Raw genomic sequence first — 18,742 nt, 5'->3', positions numbered from 1 at the left:
AGGGGATGTGCCCAGCGCTGCCTGATGACGAGACAGCTGGGGCCGCACCCTGGGGTCCCCACCTGACATACCACTTAACTGCTGACGGGGTGAAGTCACCGTAAGACGTTCACTCCTCTGGGCTGCTTCTTCCGAAAGAACCTGACACCTTGCGTCCGGCTCACCCCAAGACACACCATTCCTATGACACAGGGCACATTCTGGAACTTCCCTGCCAGCAGCCCTCCCGCCCCCACGCACCAGGTGGAGACCCCTCGGGATTTCCGGTCTTAAAAGCTGTGCCAACCCCTCAGCCGTGGATTTCATACACAACAGGAACTACACAATGAATTTCATTTTCTTCAGAAGAGAGCAGGGTTTTGCTTGACTCCATATAAAAGCATTTACTCATTTTTGTACAAAAAAGCACAGAAAGGGGACTTTTATTCAGATCCAAATACGTTACTTCTCTCTGAGTGTTCAAGATTTACAGCATGTAAATTTTTTGGAACATGTGGAAATAATATTTGGATTATAGTAAGGTCATAATTTAACGTTACGTTAGCCTGGCAGCTACAGAAACTATCATTCCAGCTGTTTGGTATAAATTTATGGCAGAATTAATGCATTATTTCTGGAGAAATGTTTTAAAGAAAGGTTGTGATTACTGCTTCTCTGTGAATAGAAACCCAAATGTAGAATAACAAAATGTTATTTCTGGCTTATATTATGTTTATTTAAATAATATTTTTTCTAACAATAAATAACAACCACTCATGGGGTGCTCTCCTCTAGACACTTTTTATGTCCTTTTACCCATAAACAGCCAAAGAAAGAAGGCTTATTCACCAGCTGATAGATCTGGTAACTCAGGCCGCGTTCAGCCGTTCCGCGCTCAGCCAAGGTCAGCCGGCTGCCCTGGGGTTGAACTCTGTGTCTCACACTGTAACTAACGTGACACGGGGGTGTGAACCATGCAGGCACCTTTTACAGCCTCTATGAAAGTGGCCTTGGTTGATTATTGCCCCATACTTGACTGAAGGTCTCTTTCTCTAAGGACACATGACATAAAAAGTATCAGATGGACAGAAGGAGAAACAAAAAGTTACTGTAACATAATTTTAAATGTTTCTGTCCTGCCCTCTTCTTCTTGCCATCAGCTGCATTCCTCCTGCCAAGTGTCCCACTGACGGACGGTGTGTGGCTTTAGGAGGCAGAGCTTCCAGGATAGTGGGGAGGTTACAATAAAAACAAAATGCAGACGAAAAAGCTACTTTTGGTCCACCAGAAACAGCATCAGCCTGGCATCCCTCCGGGACCAGTTTCTGGTTGCACCTGTGCCCGGTGTGTACAACAACCTGCTGTCCCGAGCCACCCTCGGGGGTCTTCCCTGGGTTGGGACTGCACCCACCCACGTCCAGTAACCGTCACGGGATGGTTACTCTGACGCATGGACGGTTACTCTGACCATGGTCACCCACGCTCGCTCTACACTGTAAAGGCGATCTCGGCGTTGAAGCCGTACGTTCCACTTTGAGATAACAGCACAGCCACCAAACTATGTCCTAACATGGATTTCATGAATGTCTTAAAATGCGTCTGGCAAGACATTAGCAAAGTGGTTGCAAGTCCCGCCCTGGTGACCTGATGCCCCGAGGAGAGTTGGACTCGTATGTTCAGGCGTCCATGGGGCATCAGTGCCTGAGTGTGCAGACTCAGAGCCTCGGAGGTGACGCAGACCCCCTCTGCATCAGCCCGTCCTCCGGCCCTTCATAGGAGGGCAAAGGCCTATTTATTCATGAGGCGGAAAACCCTGTGCTATTGGAATTTACTCAGTGCAGAGACGGTCGGAAACGGTGATGGACAGACAGCAAATAATGAAGTATGTGTGACCTTTTCATAAGAAACGTAATACGTGACATGGCTAAAAAGTTCAAAAGGACAAAGAAATCTAAACTTCCTTCTCTCCCACCCCTGCTCCCTGCATGGAAGTGACAGCTTCTGTGCATCTTCCCAGGAATTTCTGCACCTTTCCAGGTGCACGTGCACTCACACACACGTCGCACAACCACTAACGGCTGAAACGCATGGTGCTGAGGGCCAGCTGGCACGGGCGTCCCTCGCGTGTGTACGCTCACCCCTTGCTACACCTGCCGGCCTGCACTTGGGGGCACGCCTCCCCTCGCTGCACACACACCTTCTGGGTTGTCACAGAGCACGCGCAGTTCGACCAGTCCCCCCACCGATGCTCATCTGGACATTTCCAATGACCTGTGAGACCAGACAACACTGTAGCCGACACCGTTGCGGCCGGTTGGCAGCAGCTTCCCAGAAAGCTGGAGGCTGCGAATGCCAACGGGAGAGGCAGGGCTGCCCGTCAGGCACTGCCAGGCATCCCACCCCAGCTGAGTCCTCAGCCCTGGGCACCACATGCCAGCGCTGGCAGCCCGAACACTGTCCCTTGTTTTAACGAGCAACTTTTTGTTCATAATGAGAGTAAGGTGTGTGTGTGTCCATGTACACATAGGCACACATGCAGCTGTTTCTGAGCATATCATGGGTGTGTATAAATAGACACCTATCTGTGTGTGCACATTGGTGAGTAGACTGCCTATTTGTATTTCTTTTTCTGTGAGCTGCCTTTTCATGTCCTCTGAACATTTTCTACGAGCTGGCATCCTTTTTTTAAAGTTTAGGAAGAAATCTCTTTGACTAAGAACATTCACTCTTAGTCACAGATGTACCATATATTTTCCCTATTTTTAATTTACAAAATCTTTGATACTAACACACACACATATTAGTTGTGAAAAAGGTTCTAAAATTTACCAGATGTATCGCTTTCTTTACTATGGCCACTTCCCTGGTACGTGCATCCCCCACGGCAAGGTAACAAGACCGGCCTATCACCTGGGCAAGTTCCCAGTCCTGTGTATATCCTAATGTTACATTCAATCTGGAATGTTTACAAAGGTACAGAGCTGGGACCTGACATACATTTTTTTCCAAATGGTGACTTGTCTCATCATCCTTTATCGAATAATCCATTTATCCCACTGATCTGAAATGCCACTTCCATCGAATGCTCATTTTCCATATGTCCTCGAAGAATCTCTTTTATGTTCACACTGGATAGCTCTTTTAAAGTTCTGTGCTTATATGAATTTCCAGGTAAACAATGAACAATTTTTCCCACGAGTGAGTGGTAGACAACGGTTACTGGAAGTTCCTAGTTAGTTCTGTCTTTCTAGCCAAATCTAGAAGGTTTTCTTTCAGCCACAGGCAGGGGTTGCTATTTGCTGATTGCTGGAGGCCCTCTGACCTCCAGCCCCAGGGGGCCCAAGGGGGGGGGGCGGAACTGGTCCTGGAATGCACCTGCCGGCACCAGGCAGCCCCTTACAGCCACCTACCTCCACAGCATGCGTCTCCACACAGATGATGAAAACCTGGCCCCCGGACGCCGCCCACAGCATGTCTTCCGTCATCACGAGGCTCCTCACTGGCAACACTCCCAACTTGATAACCTTCTGAGGCTCAGAGTCCCAGGATCCGTCTGAAAGGAAACATTCCTTTTAATTTCATTCAAACTCAGTTATCTGTGCACAAGACCTGGGAAAAAGATCGATTCTAAATGACAGACAACCAAACATTCGAGTTACAAGCACTCACGCCATTTCCACAGGTGCCTAACGATGGAGTTCGGAGCGGCTGAGGCAGCCGGCGTCCGTTCTCCCCGGGCTGCCACTTGGCGCCTGTCCTGGACAGCGTAGCCACCCTACGTCTCATCTGCCTTCTCTGCAAAATGCAGACAATACTGCCATGTGCTTCAAAGGTTGTTATGAGAATTCAAAATGTGATAATGCAATGAAAAGGCTCAGCATAGCACTTGGCAGACAGGCGTCTGATAAATTCTATTATTTACAATAATAATAAAAAAATTGGCTCAGATATCATTAAAAGGAATTTCACCCAAAATAACTGGATGAGTGTATAAATGCCCCCATCCCTGCATTTTTAAAAATATCCTTTGACATACACTGTATTAGGATGAGAAAACACATCTTCAACGAATATGAAAAAACCAAAATTGAGGTAAAAGGCATCCCTCTCTCTTGATGAACTTGCTGCATCCCTGAAACACAGGAAATGATCAAATATTCTGGTTTGAAAATATTTTCAGAGATCTACTGATGAGGTTTATCACACTCCATACGGTGTAAGCCAATACGCAACTTGCGTAGCAATAAAAGGTGATTTAAAGCAGACTTAACACAGTTTTTACAGTGGCTGATGGAATTACCCTGTGAATAACTAAACGCAATCTTCAGTTTTCAAACTAACCCTTAATTAAGCCATCGTGCCTAAAAACATAACTAAGCTGTTCATCCATCAGCCCCTCATCAAATAAAAATGCTTTGCTCGGGGAGGACAAGGCCCTGTTTGCAAAGCGAGTTGTTCCTTCTTCGTTCTGCACGGGAAGCCCGGAGCCTCCCGACCCCAAACCTGCTTGTGAGTGACTGTCTTACACGGAGGTGAGCACGGCCGACAACAGGCAAGTGGGGACGTTCACGACACGGTAAGGCCGCCTTCAACTTGAACGGGGTGCCTTCGACTGCGCTGCTCAGTGTGGCGCAGGCACACACTGCAGGCGAGGCTGCCACCGGCACAAACGCTACGGCTCCTTCCACGGCCTCGCTTGTGTGCGTCAGGGGCGGCCTCGCTTGTGCGTGCGTCAGGGGCGGCCTCGCTTGTGCGTGCGTCAGGGGCGGCCTCGCCTGTGCGTGCGTCAGGGGCGGCCTCGCTTGTGCGTGCGTCAGGGGCGGCCTCGCCTGTGCGTGCGTCAGGGGCGGCCTCGCCTGTGCGTGCGTCAGGGGCGGCCTCGCCTGTGCGTGCGTCAGGGGCGGCCTCGCTTGTGCGTGCGTCAGGGGCGGCCTCGCCTGTGCGTGCGTCAGGGGCGGCCTCGCCTGTGCGTGCAGGGGCGGCCTCACCTGTGCGTGCGTCAGGGGCGGCCTCGCTTGTGCGTGCGTCAGGGGCGGCCTCGCTTGTGCGTGCGTCAGGGGCGGCCTCGCCTGTGCGTGCGTCAGGGGCGGCCTCCCTTGTGCGTGCGTCAGGGGCGGCCTCGCTTGTGCGTGCGTCAGGGGCGGCCTCGCCTCGTCAGGCGGCCTCGCCTGTGCGTGCGTCAGGGGCGGCCTCGCTTGTGCGTGCGTCAGGGGCGGCCTCGCCTGTGCGTGCGTCAGGGGCGGCCTCGCCTGTGTGCGTCAGGGGCGGCCTCGCCTGTGCGTGCGTCAGGGGCGGCCTCGCCTGTGCGTGCGTCAGGGGCGGCCTCGCCTGTGCGTGCGTCAGGGGCGGCCTCGCCTGTGCGTGCGTCAGGGGCGGCCTCGCCTGTGCGTGCGTCAGGGGCGGCCTCGCTTGTGCGTGCGTCAGGGGCGGCCTCGCTTGTGCGTGCGTCAGGGGCGGCCTCGCCTGTGCGTGCGTCAGGGGCGGCCTCGCCTGTGCGTGCGTCAGGGGCGGCCTCGCTTGTGCGTGCGTCAGGGGCGGCCTCGCCTGTGCGTGCGTCAGGGGCGGCCTCGCCTGTGCGTGCGTCAGGGGCGGCCTCGCTCGTGCGTGCGTCAGGGGCGGCCTCGCTTGTAGTCAGGGGCGGCCTCGCTTGTATGACCTCTGCAAGGAAGCAAGGGTGCAGGGCAAGGCCAACGGCACCACGGCCGTCCAGGAAAGGGACCAACTGGCACAAACTTCTCGGCTGGGAAAGGGCTTGTGTTTGAGCAACAGACAGACGCTGCATACGTGCGGCAGCGACCAGGAGGGGCAGGTGAGTTGAGGGTGGGCAGGTGCCACGTGGAAGGTCACGGGGGACAGGAACGGGGTTTCAGTCTGTTCACATGGGAGGGACCAGGGTGGGACGTGACCAGGACTTGTTTTGGAGGAGTGGACACGAATTTGCTGGTGGATGAAGGGTGTGGAGGTAGGAGGGTGTGGGGCAGTAGGAGCGCAGTACAACCAGGAGTCAAGGGTGTCTAGTGGGCACGAAGGGGCCTGGCTGAGATGGAAAGGACAACGAGAGGCCAGTGTCTGTGGCATTGGCTGTGGCAGCCGGGAGCTGGGCATGAACTCGGCACTTCTGGAGGGGGGGGGAGGGAGACACGGAGGGTTGGAGACAGGGAGGGAGACCCGTCTGCCACCAGCGAGGCACAGAGCAAATCCCCCTGAGTGAGTTTCCCTAAGGAGTGGCGGGAAGCTCCTCAAAGCAGCTCGTGGAGGCGGAGCCATCACAGGGAGCACAGCTGCAGGCAGGGGCTGAGGGGCAGGAGGAGGAGCAGCCGGCAGCGCCACCTACACCTGCCAGCACGGGAGGACCAGGTGCACAGCACGGACCACCCTGGGCTGGGTGCCTGCTACAGGGCAGCGAGGCCAGCTGCCATCACTGGAACCCACGAGAACTTGCGGTGGGACTGTGACAAAAGGAACGGAGAGGCTAGAGAAGCCAGGAAAGGATTGGGACAGAGGAGGACAACAGCCAGAGTCCAGGCTCTCTGACCCTTGGGCTGGCACAGAGCGTGACAGCCCCACACGCTGAGGGGCCTGCAATTCTTTCCATCGGAGAGGACAGTGAGGGCAGGTGCAGGGAACAGATTCAGGCTCAATAAGGAAGGTGCACACTGAGCTCGTTCCTTTGTGGGATTCGGAGGGGCTGGCAGGACACTGACTTTCAAAACCCTCTCCTGTGTGTTCATTCTAGTTTCCCATCGTCCTTTTGTGAGTGAGAAAGTTACATGTGCTCTGGGACAAGGATGAGAGCTGCTGGCGCCGGGCGACCCCTACCTTCTGCTTTTGCGTAGACAGCCACAGCCCCATCGACGAGGCCCGCGTACAGGCTCCGCGGCGTGCAGGCCAAGCTCATGACAGTGGACTTCTCGGGGGTGAAGAAGTGCTGCAGACGCACTTTCTTGGAGCCTTGACTGCTTTTATAAATGGAAATGCTTGAAAAGAAAAGCGTGAGCTAATAAACACACGTGCTCACAATGAGCAGACGCGCCTGCCCCCATCGCACTGCACCGCATCCCACCCTCGCCTGTGCCCTCCTGCTCCTCTGCAAACTCATGGCTACATTTAAAGATGCGACTACTTTGATCTCTTTGTTTTGTTTTAAAGGAGGAATTCTGGATTAAAGACAAATTACTCCTTATCTTGGAACTGCCTTCAGGAAAATCATTTTAACTTTCCTTTAACCTGTGTCAGTGTACCGTAGGATTATAACACAGACTGTGGCTGTTTATTCCAAAATAGAGGAAAGAGTGTACTTTTCAAAGCATGAATGAGAATGAACCACGCCCATGGCAGACACATGTAGTACTCAGACGTATTGGGGTTCATCCCCGGATGAACTCCTGTGGGACAATTCCCAGCAGACTGGCCTGACTGCCCACCCCAGCACCTTACTGCTCTGCTGGCCATGGAGCAGCGAGGGTGCCTGTGATACAGTGGGAGCACCCACCTCCCCTCCTCGGTCCCTAAGCAGATGGTGGGGACCAGCGCTTTTCCCACCGGGGTCTCGGGCTCCATGGTGGCGCTAGGCTCGTCCGCAGGGATATGCACCATGCACAGGATGCGAGATTCCACGTTGAAGCACTCGATGACTTTCGGGGTGGAATTTTGAAATGAGACGATGGCAATTTGACCCATTTGGCTGGTACAACTTCCGATCTGAATCAGGGAATTAAGGGGAGAAGCGGGTGTGTGGGTGCAGACGCAGTAGCTGAAACCTGACAAGCAGCAGCAGCGACAAAAGCCAAGTCTCCCGTGAGCCACCACGCTGAGAAGAGTCAGATGGTATGTGAACTATGCTAACAGTTCCGCTTTTCCTTCTCAACATATTTAATTGCCTTATTTTTTTCTTTTAATTTTAATAAGATCGCAGTTTTGATCTTAAAACAAATCACATTTATGTGCTTTAAAAAAAAAATCACAGACCTCACCGTACACAGTGGTATTTGTACACAATTTAAAATCTCATCAAGCAGATTAATATCAGTTTTAAATAATTTCACACTAAAGTTTAGCAGACCTTACCCAAGAAAACAATATTCAAAGGAGAAAAAGCTGCACGACTGGACCCCGCTGGGTCGTTAGCATCTAACCTAGGATGTACTGATGTCCTTTCCTAACAGCCGTCACTGTATCCAACCCTCCCGCTCTTCGGACCACGTAAGACATTCAGCAAAGTTTCTTTCCGATATAAACTTAAATTTAATTGCCTTTTAAGTGGGAAAGCATCAGATCTTGTGAGCTCCTGGATCTTATGAGACAAAGCCGGCCAATTTAGGGTGGTGTCTATTCTTCACAGATTATTTCTCCTTTCAGCTAGTTTTGGAAATGTGGTGACATCTTTCCTTATTCTTACTGTGTTTTTTCCATGTTACAAATAAGCATCCTGCTTTGACAGCTTTTTAGGGGAAGGAGGCTAGACTGCCACGTCCCACTCTGGGGACAGGAGTGGGGAGTGACCAGCAGAGAAAAGAAGGCACCCGCTACAGGTCCAATTAATGAAAAAAATTTCTCTTAAAATTTCAAAATCCTGAGGGAAAGAAGCCTATCCCTTCGCTGATACATAGAAGCAAAGAATTATCAGGTAATCAAGTTGTCCCTTTTCAACACTCAGCCAGCAGCACTGATGCAGCAGCTCGGGCTGAGGTGGCAGACAAGCTGACCGAGGACAGGACACTGGGGAGGCAAAGCAACCGTGAGCAGGCCCATCGTGCAAAACTCAGGGGGTCCCGGGAAGGGGGACCCCAGAACACCTCAACACACACCGCCTGGGGAATTCCTCTGATTTGCATGAACCAGAAGTATCCACTGCAATTGTAGCATAATTCAAATGCAGTATTTTATTTGGAACAAATTCACTTTAAGTTTCTAGTGTAAACAGCCAGCGATGTCTTGGAGGGGAAAAACCACGCAACTGAACCACCGAAACTGAAGAAACATTTAAGTTCTTCTCATGCTAGTTAAGTGGCTTATCTCTGGACTGAATTTAATCTGGCAAAGTTTTAGATGAAAAAGAAAAGGGAGAAACATTTTAACTCCTAAGAATTGTACTTCTCTTCCAAAGTGATGAGCTCCCTTTCACGGTTCACGACTGTTGTGTTTAGGAAGATAATCCAGGGAACGCTGGCAACTAACAACCCTCCCCTGAAGCCCTCAGCTCTGCGAGTCACGTGGCACTGACCACGCAGCTGGTGAGAGACTCACGAGGCATCTTACCCACAGGAAGCCAGAGGCCGTGGGCCTGGAGTCCGACTGGCCCTCACTGCTGAGGGACAGTTCAGGGTTGTAAGCGGCACACTCGATCTGGGGGGAGAAGAAAATCAAACGCCCACATTTACACTGGTACCAGGAGGCTTTTGGACAAAGTCATATCTTAAATGAAGGACAGAGTCCTGACATTTAACCACAGAAAGTCCAGGTTACAACTTATCAAAGATTGAGAGAGGAAACAATTACAGTATGAGTCTCAGAAATTAGCTTTCGAGGAGCAAACACCTAAGCAAGCTACTTCAGGCTTTAGTATTTCACCTTCAGACCCCAGCACTGGCTGGAGCAGCTGTCATGGAGCACATCACAGGCGGGCCTGCCCCTCCTGCCCCCCGGGCAGTGGCCCCTCAGCTGGGGGAGCCACAGGGAACCCCAGCCTCCCAGTCGGAGTGTCCCGGGGCCGGCAGTGGGAACAGACAGGCTATAGCTGCAGACCCACAGCTCTGGACGAGGAGGGACGTCACAGTGGGCACCGCCCGCCCCACAAGCGCGAGGCCTCTGCGACCTGGTGCAAACAAGAGCAGATGTGACCGCGTGTGCCCCCGCCTCACACACACGCTTGGAATGCATGCTGGGGTCCCAAAACAGCGACCTCGGGTGACTTCTAATGGCTCCAGGGAAGCACTGATTGCGGCTGGGCTGGGAGACACATTGGAACTCCGCCCCTAGCGAGTCACTCCCCAAGAGGGACAAGGAAGGCGTGACCGTGAACGCCCACCCGCCTGTCACCTTGAACTCCTGCTGCTTGGCCACCGTCACCGGCATGTGCCCCACGAGGAGAGGGTGTCTTTCCTTTTTGATCTGATTCCCGTCGTCCTCTACACAGAACCAGCCCATGTGGTTCTCCTCCTCTGGTCACGGTCAGGGAGAAAATGGCAAGGACAGCAGTGAGCTGGCGCGCAGCCGACATCTGCCCCTGCTGTGAGGCGGGGCACTGAGCGCGGTACTCCTGGAACACGGGGCCACCCTTCCTTACGGGAGAGGCTGTACAGCCCCTGCTCTTAGAACTCACGCTGCCACACGTAAGTGACGTCCCATGTCCCTGTTTGCTCCTGGACGCGCCAACATGAAGGGCTATGAACTGTCGCTGTGTAAATACCTAGGCCTATGTTTATCTTTTTTTTTTTCCCCCAAAGCAACTGACATGTTTAGATTCAAATACCAGAGATATAGTGAAAAGTTTTTAACATGATATAAGGCTAGGAATAAAAGAGCACCAAGGAATGAAGAAATATTTTCCTACCAAAGCAACTTGTCAATCTCAGTTGTGAACATGTAATTCATCAAAGATAAAAGGGAGTGTGTTTTCAGGTTCAACATACTCTGAGAGTGGGCCATTTCTGTTTGCTGAGTCACCTGATAAACCACTAAATTATTCAGGGAGAAAGGAGCTAGGGTGCTTGACCCCCAACCCCTGCCTAACACAGGCCCCCCACTGACCACAGCGCCCCCGGCCCACTGCCTGTCTCTATCTTATTATCAGTGGATATAACTGTTTGCATCTGAAAGGGAATTCCACACACACACATGCTCAGTGTTCTGAGCAACAAGTCTGTGTGTATAACCCACATAAACGTACATATCAATACATATCTATCTATCTACCTATGTATCTGTCTATCTATCTATCTATCTATCTATCTATCTATCTATCTATCTATCTCAGTTTGATATATATGAACAAAAGGCAAGCAACAAGGTAATAATCACACAGTCAATCCATGCTGGCAGGACCTGTTTTTCATGCTGGAAGGTTAGCCCCACCTGTAGTTCAGTTCACAGGTGGGGACGAGGACACAGAAGCTAAGAACCTTTCCTGACATGTAGACCCAGACCTGATGGGACCCAGGGCTAGACTCCTGACTCACAGCTTTCCCTTGTGTTGAAGAATCTCAGCTAATATAGAATGTTTTATAATAAAAGTGAGGGCTTTTTGCCGTACACTCCCTAAATTATAATATAAACTTCCAGCCAATGCCTGTACTGGGGTAAGCTTCCCATTTATAAACCCTCGTTCAGGTGAGTGGATGACTCTGCTGTCAAGTTTACTTCCCTACCATGACGGTCCCCTCTTAGCTGTGTGTCTCATCATAACAGAAAACTCCAAGGGACTAGGAAATGTACACTGTCCCCTGATGGAACGCGCCTCATTTTGCGTAGAGCAACCCACTCCTACCGAGGGCAAGCTTGGCCATCTTCAGGCTGCTGATCCAGGACTCCTTGACGGCAGGCGTGAAGGTACTGAACACAGCTGTAAAGAAAGCTGGCCGCCCAGACCTGCCAGAAAGGACAGAGGGCATTCACTGCACAGGATGTAGCCATCGTGGCAAAGTCACATGCGTACCTGCCCCAAGTAGTCACCACCCCGAGACATGCACATTGACAAAGAACCAGCTGAGAAGGTCATGCTCTGCAGGCACCACTGACCTGTCCGGCTTGCCCGGGAGCTGAAGCTGGACCCTGCACCAGCCGGCGGCTCGGATCTCTTCTTCTTTGTTCAGAATAAGCCTCTGCAGACCCGATGTCCAGTCGTGGGCCACTGACTGGCTCAGGTTCTGCGGGGCAAACACACAGGCACATTTGAAAAGTGTTAAGACAGTACCATCCTGAGGGGAAGAGCATGGTTGCAACATGAAAATCCCAGGGACGCCAGCGACACATCTGATTACGAAAAAGAAACCCTTGGGAGTCAGGCCACACGGTGCTTTGCTGAGATATAGCTCCATGAACCGTCACTCGAGTGAAGGGCAGTTACACTGAAGGAGCCCCACCTCCCCTCCCCCACCGTCCAGACTGGGAGGAAACACAACCAGCCCGATTCTTACAGTGAACCTGGGCTCTCGCTCCGGTACAGCCTGGTGGGCAAAACACTCACACGCTGACAGCAACTCAGAAGGAAAAAGGGAATTTGAAACCAAGTGGCTGACAGTCACCTGGTAGTGTCCTTTCAGGTCTCCAATGAGTTGCGTGATCTGACCGACCACATTCAGGTCATGCAGGAGGTTTTGTAAATCTTGGTACAGCTGTCCGGGCCCCATGTAAACTTTGTCTGAAAAAGAAGCAAACAGAAGACAAGCAATCTGAGGCCGGCTTTCGAGGGAAGAAAACACGAAAATAGTTCTAGCTAATTTCCAGCTTTTGAACAGTAGGTGTTTTCAAGCATTTAGACTTTCTCCTCTAACTTTTTATTTTGAAATAATATTAAATTTAGAGAAAAGTTGCAAAAACAGCAGAGCCCCCTCGGGACACCTCTCCCCCAGGTCCCCATGTTCAAATCTTACAGAACCACAGCACCGCAATCAAAGCCAGGACACCACCTCGGGCAACACTGTGGAACCATCTGCAGACCATGTTCAAGTTCCCTGCCTCCCACCAATGTGGTTCTTCTGGTCTTGGATCTGATCCCACAACACATTAGCTGTGGTGTCTCCTCAAGTCTCCCCGCTCTGGGTCAGCTCCTCGGGGGCTTTTTGTCTTTCATGGCCTTGATGTGTTTGAAGGACACTGGTGAGCCATTTTTAAGAATGTCTCACAACTTGTGTTTGACTGATGTGTTTTGACTTCTAGTATTTTTTTAAACATTGTTGATGTCATTACTATTGGTAAGAGGCATCTAGAAATGACTTAATCTGCACCTAATTTCCAAGAACCGGGGCCATCCAACATCAGAATGAGTTTCCCAGTGATCTTTCTCTAGGTGTTCAGGGGTGTGCCGACTCTGGGCGTCTGAGTGGGGACAGCCCAGCACCAGTCATTCCCGAAGGCTTTGTCCTTCATTCTAACAGCAGGGTGCTGGGCACGGGTGCACACCCTGTCTCCTCGTCACTGATGGCACTGCCTGAGGTCACACACGTTCAGATGGGTGGGGTGTAAACTCAGAATGACACTGAAAGCCCACAAAGCAGGGACATGTAGCAGCACGTTGTCTTGTCTACCTTGCATATAAAAGCATCGCCTGAGGTCACCTAGCCAGTAAGGAGGGAGCCGGATTCCCAATCCAGGCGGAAGAGAACACGCGTGGCGCTGATGAGGGAACAGGTTCCTGGCTGCGCCCTGCAGGTCCGGCTACACGGGCGGCGGCCTATGTGTCAACAGTTAGTACAGTGCCCGCAAACCTATCACCAAGCCGTGTTCGCATCAAAAGTTTGTCAGTGAAAGTAAACACGTTACTGGTCAAAATATTTTAAATATAAACATACTGCGAAGGAAAATTCAAAAATGAACTTGCTACACAGAACCCCGGGGACAGCTGGCTGCCCCCAGGGCCAGCTCGGGAGGAACCCAGCCGTGGTCACATGAGGACTTACTCTAGTGGCCCGATTTTTATTGCCAACCTTGATAAGTTCTGTGATGGTTACAGCTCAACTATTTTCATGAAGTTGCACAAAAAAAGGAGAAACACTGTTGCAATGGTTATATTTACATGTTTATTTTTCCTTACCAGTATGTTCATAATTGGAGACCATTTTGGCTAATAACGCACATACCTGCTTTTATTAACTCTTGATGACAAAGTCAATCAGCATGACCTTGGGATAAGTGCGACATTAGCTTACCAATTGGCCTACATCTGTTTTTTATTTTTAACATCACCACACAGCAAAAGTGACTGCTTTCCTTTCGCAGTGCGGCTCTCTGAATTTTAGCGCTTGGGTAGTAGATGTGTGTGACCACCACGTGATGGGACCACAGAACAAGCCCTTTGCCACAAAGACCCCCGTCAGTGTCCCTTTGGAAATGCTGCCTGCCCCCTCACCCCCACCACCACTTGTCTGTTTTCCATCTGTCTATTTTTATAACATAAATAGTCTGTTTATATTTGCCCAGGTGTTTGCTCAATTTGCCGTTTGTTCGAAGGAATCCCTCAGCTTGGAGGACAAACGTCTAACTTGAAACATGACTTCTTCCCTTCAGTCACTGACACTGTAACTGCGCGATTCCACACCCACGTAAGGAAAGGGCTGCACCAGTTGCCTGCAGAAAGACCTGCCCTCCGCTTGGCAATACGATGGGAACAAGTGACCCGAGACGCCTTCTAAGTTGGGTGTTCCAAGAACCTGTGAGTAAGCCACACGTGAAACACAAAATGCTTGAACTCAAGCTGGTGTCTTGGAGGCAGAGAGCGTGGGAAAGCAGTGCTAGAAGCGATGCAATGCCGATGGATTTCCTGGTCACATTTCACCACCCAGGCTCTAAACCTGCCTGCAGGCTACCAGAAAACACTCAAATGGTGTGTGCCCGTGTCCTGAGCACTGGGCAGGGACAACGCATGGAAGAAGTCCCTTCCACGTCACTGCGCGGCGGCAAGGGTCTGAGAACTCTGTGAACCAGCACGCACATCTGTGTGTTACAGAAATCCACGTTTTCATGTAACGCACACGTACGGCACAAATGTAAGGGACTGTGACTTTCATCATTTTTCATGCTTCCAGAGCCCCACATGTCCATCTAGGTTCTTCCTGCATTTGGAGGAAGCATTCCCACCCCTGCAGGGGCCTCCAAATCCACAGGGACACGTGTATGTGCTCTCTCCAGTGACAGGGCTGGTGGAGTGTCACGAGCAGCCAGCCTCTCCCTTTCGGAGTGGAGCCGACCAAGTGTTGCACCCCCCTTGCAGCTGGAAATAAAGTCTGAATTCCTGAAGTCCACAGTCATGAGTGCCCGGTGTCATGGTCACACACATGCTGACCAGCGTCAAGTGCTGAGGGGAAGAAGACACACAGTGACGCGCCAAGGCCTGTCCTTCAGGGACATCACAGCCGATGTCACCGCCGCATACAATGCTTGGGAAGGCAGGTGCAGAGGTCTGCCAGCAGACCCAGTTCTCTCGCTGTCCCTCCCGCAGGCACCTGTCTGGGAGCTGCAGGGGCAGAAGAGACCCCCTCCCTCTGGCTGAGAGCGGACATCAGATCAGCAGATGATTTACGCGCAAGGATGTCCATACATCAGCATTCCCAGTGGCAAGGTCACTGCAGCAGCTTAAAATACACAAGTAAAAGGAGCAGCCAAGGGAGAGCGCCATGTGGTCACTTGAAATCCCCTGCGCTCAGCATTGACACGTGAAGACGGCTATTACCCCATGCCCTGGGAACACCCCACACGGGCGCACGCTGGATGCACGTGCACACAAGGGCACCGAGAAGGACCGGCCATCCCCACGTTCTTAAACTGTTTTAGTCTGGTCAACGGGCAGCAAGAGTTCACTCCCAACACTATTTGTAAATACTGTCATTCGTGCAGTGCAGACCCAAAGTCTGCTGACAACTGTCCCAATGGCAAACAGGGTGGTTTTGCTCCCTGGAGCTGCTGTCCCTTTACCTGCAAGTGCCCGGGCCAAGGGCGGCGTGTCCTTGAGACACACCCCATGCGTTCCTACAGCACTTTTCACTGCTGGAGTCTTCAGTATGGAATACCTCACAGTACAAAGGCCAGAAACACTGACCCGGATGCTGGTCCAATCACAGCCGCACAGAACCAGGCTGATTGTGTACTCGCAACAGGGCACCTTCCCTGTGACAGAGAAGTACAGCCACGCTTGACTCCCATTGTTGTTTTGAGGGATTAAGTAACTAACCAGAAAGTAATGACAAAGTAGCAGTACTGGCATTCGCACATGGCACTGAGATTCAGCCTGTACTCTCGTTTCTGGAGACAGTAAGAGCTGCTCCTTGGGAAGCGCTTGAGATGGGTGATGTTTCTCAGTCACCATCTTCTGCAACCGGGCTCGCTGGCAGGTCCCCTGTGGTCCACTGAAGGTCCCTGCAGAGCAGGAGCTGTGTGACAGGCCCCTCACATCCTCTCCGGCTCCTGCAAGCTCGATCCTGGCAGCCTGAAGTGCCAAGACGTCCAGGTGTGGAGACTGAATTGCGGTTATAAAGCTCCTGCTGAGAACACCGCACAGAGTGACCCCATTTCTGGCAGTAGGGTCACTTCTCTTCTCTCACAGGGAGGGGCATGTCACTAAGAAGCAATAGGCAGCCCCCAGAGTGTGCCAGACCAACGCGCTGGAGGACAGGGACGTGTCTCTGAGTCTTTCTCTTCCTAACACCAGCCCCAATTCAGGAAGTTGGGGCAATCTTTAAATCACCCCAGAAAAATGCACAAAATTTTGCAAAATAATTGCAGGGGTCTGGAAACTTAAACCAACCCATGGAATGCCGGGGGACCATGATACCAGCTTTCACGCCCTTGCACTAGAGAGAAAACTTAATGCCCATAAAATGTCACAACTCAAGGAGACGAATGCTGCAGAGCAAATGAACGTTCCACGCGTGCCTCTCCCACGCGCAGCTCCCACCGGGGCCCTTGCCAGCGGCCACACGTCCCCTCCAGGAGGCACCGGTAACTAGGCAGTGCACCCACACTCTCTCCCACACTGAATAACAGACCCAGCTTTCCAATACTGAATTTCAGAACAGTCATTCAGAGAGCACAAACGTCACGTGGATATCAACTGAGAACAAGAATTATAACTCAGTTTCTCAAAATAATTTAGGGATGACAAGGGCAAGAGCTGCAGAAGGAACAAAAGCACTGAGGGTAAATCTGAGTCATTCCATAACAATTGGGGATGTCTGCACAGCCCAGCCACACTCGTGGGACACGGCTCATCGATGGGACACGGCTTCTTCTGCATAAACCATGAGGGACTCACTGGCTGCAGGCTGGTGCCAACGATATCAATATCATGGATTGATGCCCCACAGACCGACTCATGATGTCCCTAACAGCAGACTGTCCCTCTCCTGGGTGACTGGGGACAGGCCACGAGAACCCCTGCCCCAGGGTTAATACGCCACTGGCCTGTATCAGCGGTAGCACCCACCCTTTCACCAGAGGCCCCAAGTTCTAATGTGAGGTCCGTCTTTCAACTCAAACAGAACTTTTAACTTGTTAAGGAAAGGGTTTAATCCAGAAGGCATTTTAAGGACAATTTACTCTAAAGCCCTCCTTTCATAGCTCGGAGTTAAAACTAAGCCCACTTTATGGACGGGAACTGAGGCCCACACACTAAGCTGGGGAGCCAAGGGGACTTGTGGCCCCACGGCCCTGACTGCAGCCAGTGCTGGGGACCCCCCATCAGCCTCCTGCTGCAGACTCAGTGCCCAGGGCCTCCTGGCCCTCGGCAGGTGGGGCCTCTTGGCCCTTCCAAGGTAACAGGCCACCGTGCACTTGAAATGGGCGACTGGACACTATGGGCAAAAGATAATGAACAAATAAAGCTTAAAAAGTGACGCATCCAACACAACTGAGACGCCTAAAGGAGAGTTTCAGCAGCCCTGAATCCCAGGATGGTGGTGGCTCGTCCCTGGACATCTGTGCTGAGGACACCACGGCCCATGTGGAAAGCTGCATCCAAACAGTGCCGGTCAGACAGTCTAGCACCTGTCAGTGACACAGATCCGTTACTGGGAGGACAGGCACGTTAGTTCTCACCAAGGAGCGGCATCTCCTACACACTATCAACTTCACTCTGCTCTCCAGTCCAGAGGCAGACAGCTTACTAAGTCACGAGCAATTCCTTTGTTTTCTTTCTCCAACCCCTGGCTTTGTCCCCTGGTGTCACCAGAGGAATAGAAGGGTCATCAGGTGGAGATGGAATGAGGGCCCGTCTCTAAAGCAGCTTCTCGGATGGGAAGCCTAATGCAGACACTCAGATGCTCTCAGTCCTTCCCTCAGAGGCAGCACTGTCACCAACTAGAGCCAGTGCCGAGTGTCCGCTGTCCTGGAGATCCCAGGAGAGCCCAGGGGCCCCCTCTGGTTACACTCCTGTGGATGGGGCTGGACCCATGAGCAGAGCTGGAGGGACAGTCACGGCTCTGACGGTTCTAGTCACTGAACAGCCTGCCACATCCTGGACACATGTGCTCCCTCCTCTGCTTCCAGAGGGGGTGCCAGGTGTGGCTGGCTGCTCAGTAACTATCAGCTGAATGAATGAATGAGGGAACAAATGAACCTCCACTCTCCATCTATTGAAATCCCAGTCCTTTAAAGCCTAACTTAAAAGGCATCGTCTGTGAAAACCTTTCTCCTTTCGAGTTCCCAGAGCGCCCGCCATGCGCCCAGTAGGGAGCGCGTCCCATCATGCAGTTTGCGTGTCAGACGCCTGCCTCCCACGTGAGTGGCCTTGGGTGCAGTCTGAGCTCACGCGTTTGGGGGTTTATGAGAATGCGTGCTCGCTTCAGCACAGGCCTTCGGGAAACAGGCAGGTGGGAAGACACAGTTTGATTAAATGTGATGGTGACTGGTGACTCCATTCCTTCCCTCATTCACTCAGAAAATGTTTACTGAGCTGCTGCGGCACGTCCGGCTCTAGGTGGAAATCATACCACTGGCAGGACCAGCAGGAGGGAGCGAACGACTTGCAGGGGAATCCCTCATGCACTGGTTAAGTTAGCAGTATTCTTATTTCCTAAAGTAAACTCGTTACAATAACAGCTCACTGAGCCACAGC

The 18,742-nt window shown here is 51.9% G+C and overlaps 1 protein-coding gene across 11 annotated transcripts in view; it reads right to left on the bottom strand.

Annotated features, from left to right (window-relative positions):
- The window catches only part of ARHGEF10 (Rho guanine nucleotide exchange factor 10), a 112,837-nt gene that overhangs the window by 14,325 nt on the left and 79,770 nt on the right, over positions 1–18,742 (bottom strand). For all 11 annotated transcript variants that reach the window (XR_012495418.1, XM_019737575.2, XM_019737572.2 and 8 more), the window contains 8 exons: positions 12,222–12,337; positions 11,716–11,843; positions 11,465–11,565; positions 10,018–10,139; positions 9,238–9,324; positions 7,472–7,680; positions 6,799–6,956; positions 3,390–3,532 (listed from right to left, as the gene is read on the bottom strand). Coding sequence is in view for 10 of the 11 variants with exons in the window: in XM_019737575.2 (XP_019593134.2) it covers positions 3,390–3,532; positions 6,799–6,956; positions 7,472–7,680; positions 9,238–9,324; positions 10,018–10,139; positions 11,465–11,565; positions 11,716–11,843; positions 12,222–12,337 (1,064 nt within the window). In the remaining variant the exon portion in view is untranslated. The remainder of the gene's footprint in view (positions 1–3,389; positions 3,533–6,798; positions 6,957–7,471; positions 7,681–9,237; positions 9,325–10,017; positions 10,140–11,464; positions 11,566–11,715; positions 11,844–12,221; positions 12,338–18,742) is intronic.

The sequence above is a fragment of the Rhinolophus sinicus genome, linkage group LG04, assembly GCF_036562045.2.
Source record: "Rhinolophus sinicus isolate RSC01 linkage group LG04, ASM3656204v1, whole genome shotgun sequence".
Taxonomy (NCBI): Eukaryota; Metazoa; Chordata; class Mammalia; order Chiroptera; family Rhinolophidae; genus Rhinolophus; species Rhinolophus sinicus.
The sequence above is the reverse complement of the archived record's forward strand: the minus strand, read 5'-3'. Positions and strand labels throughout refer to the sequence as shown.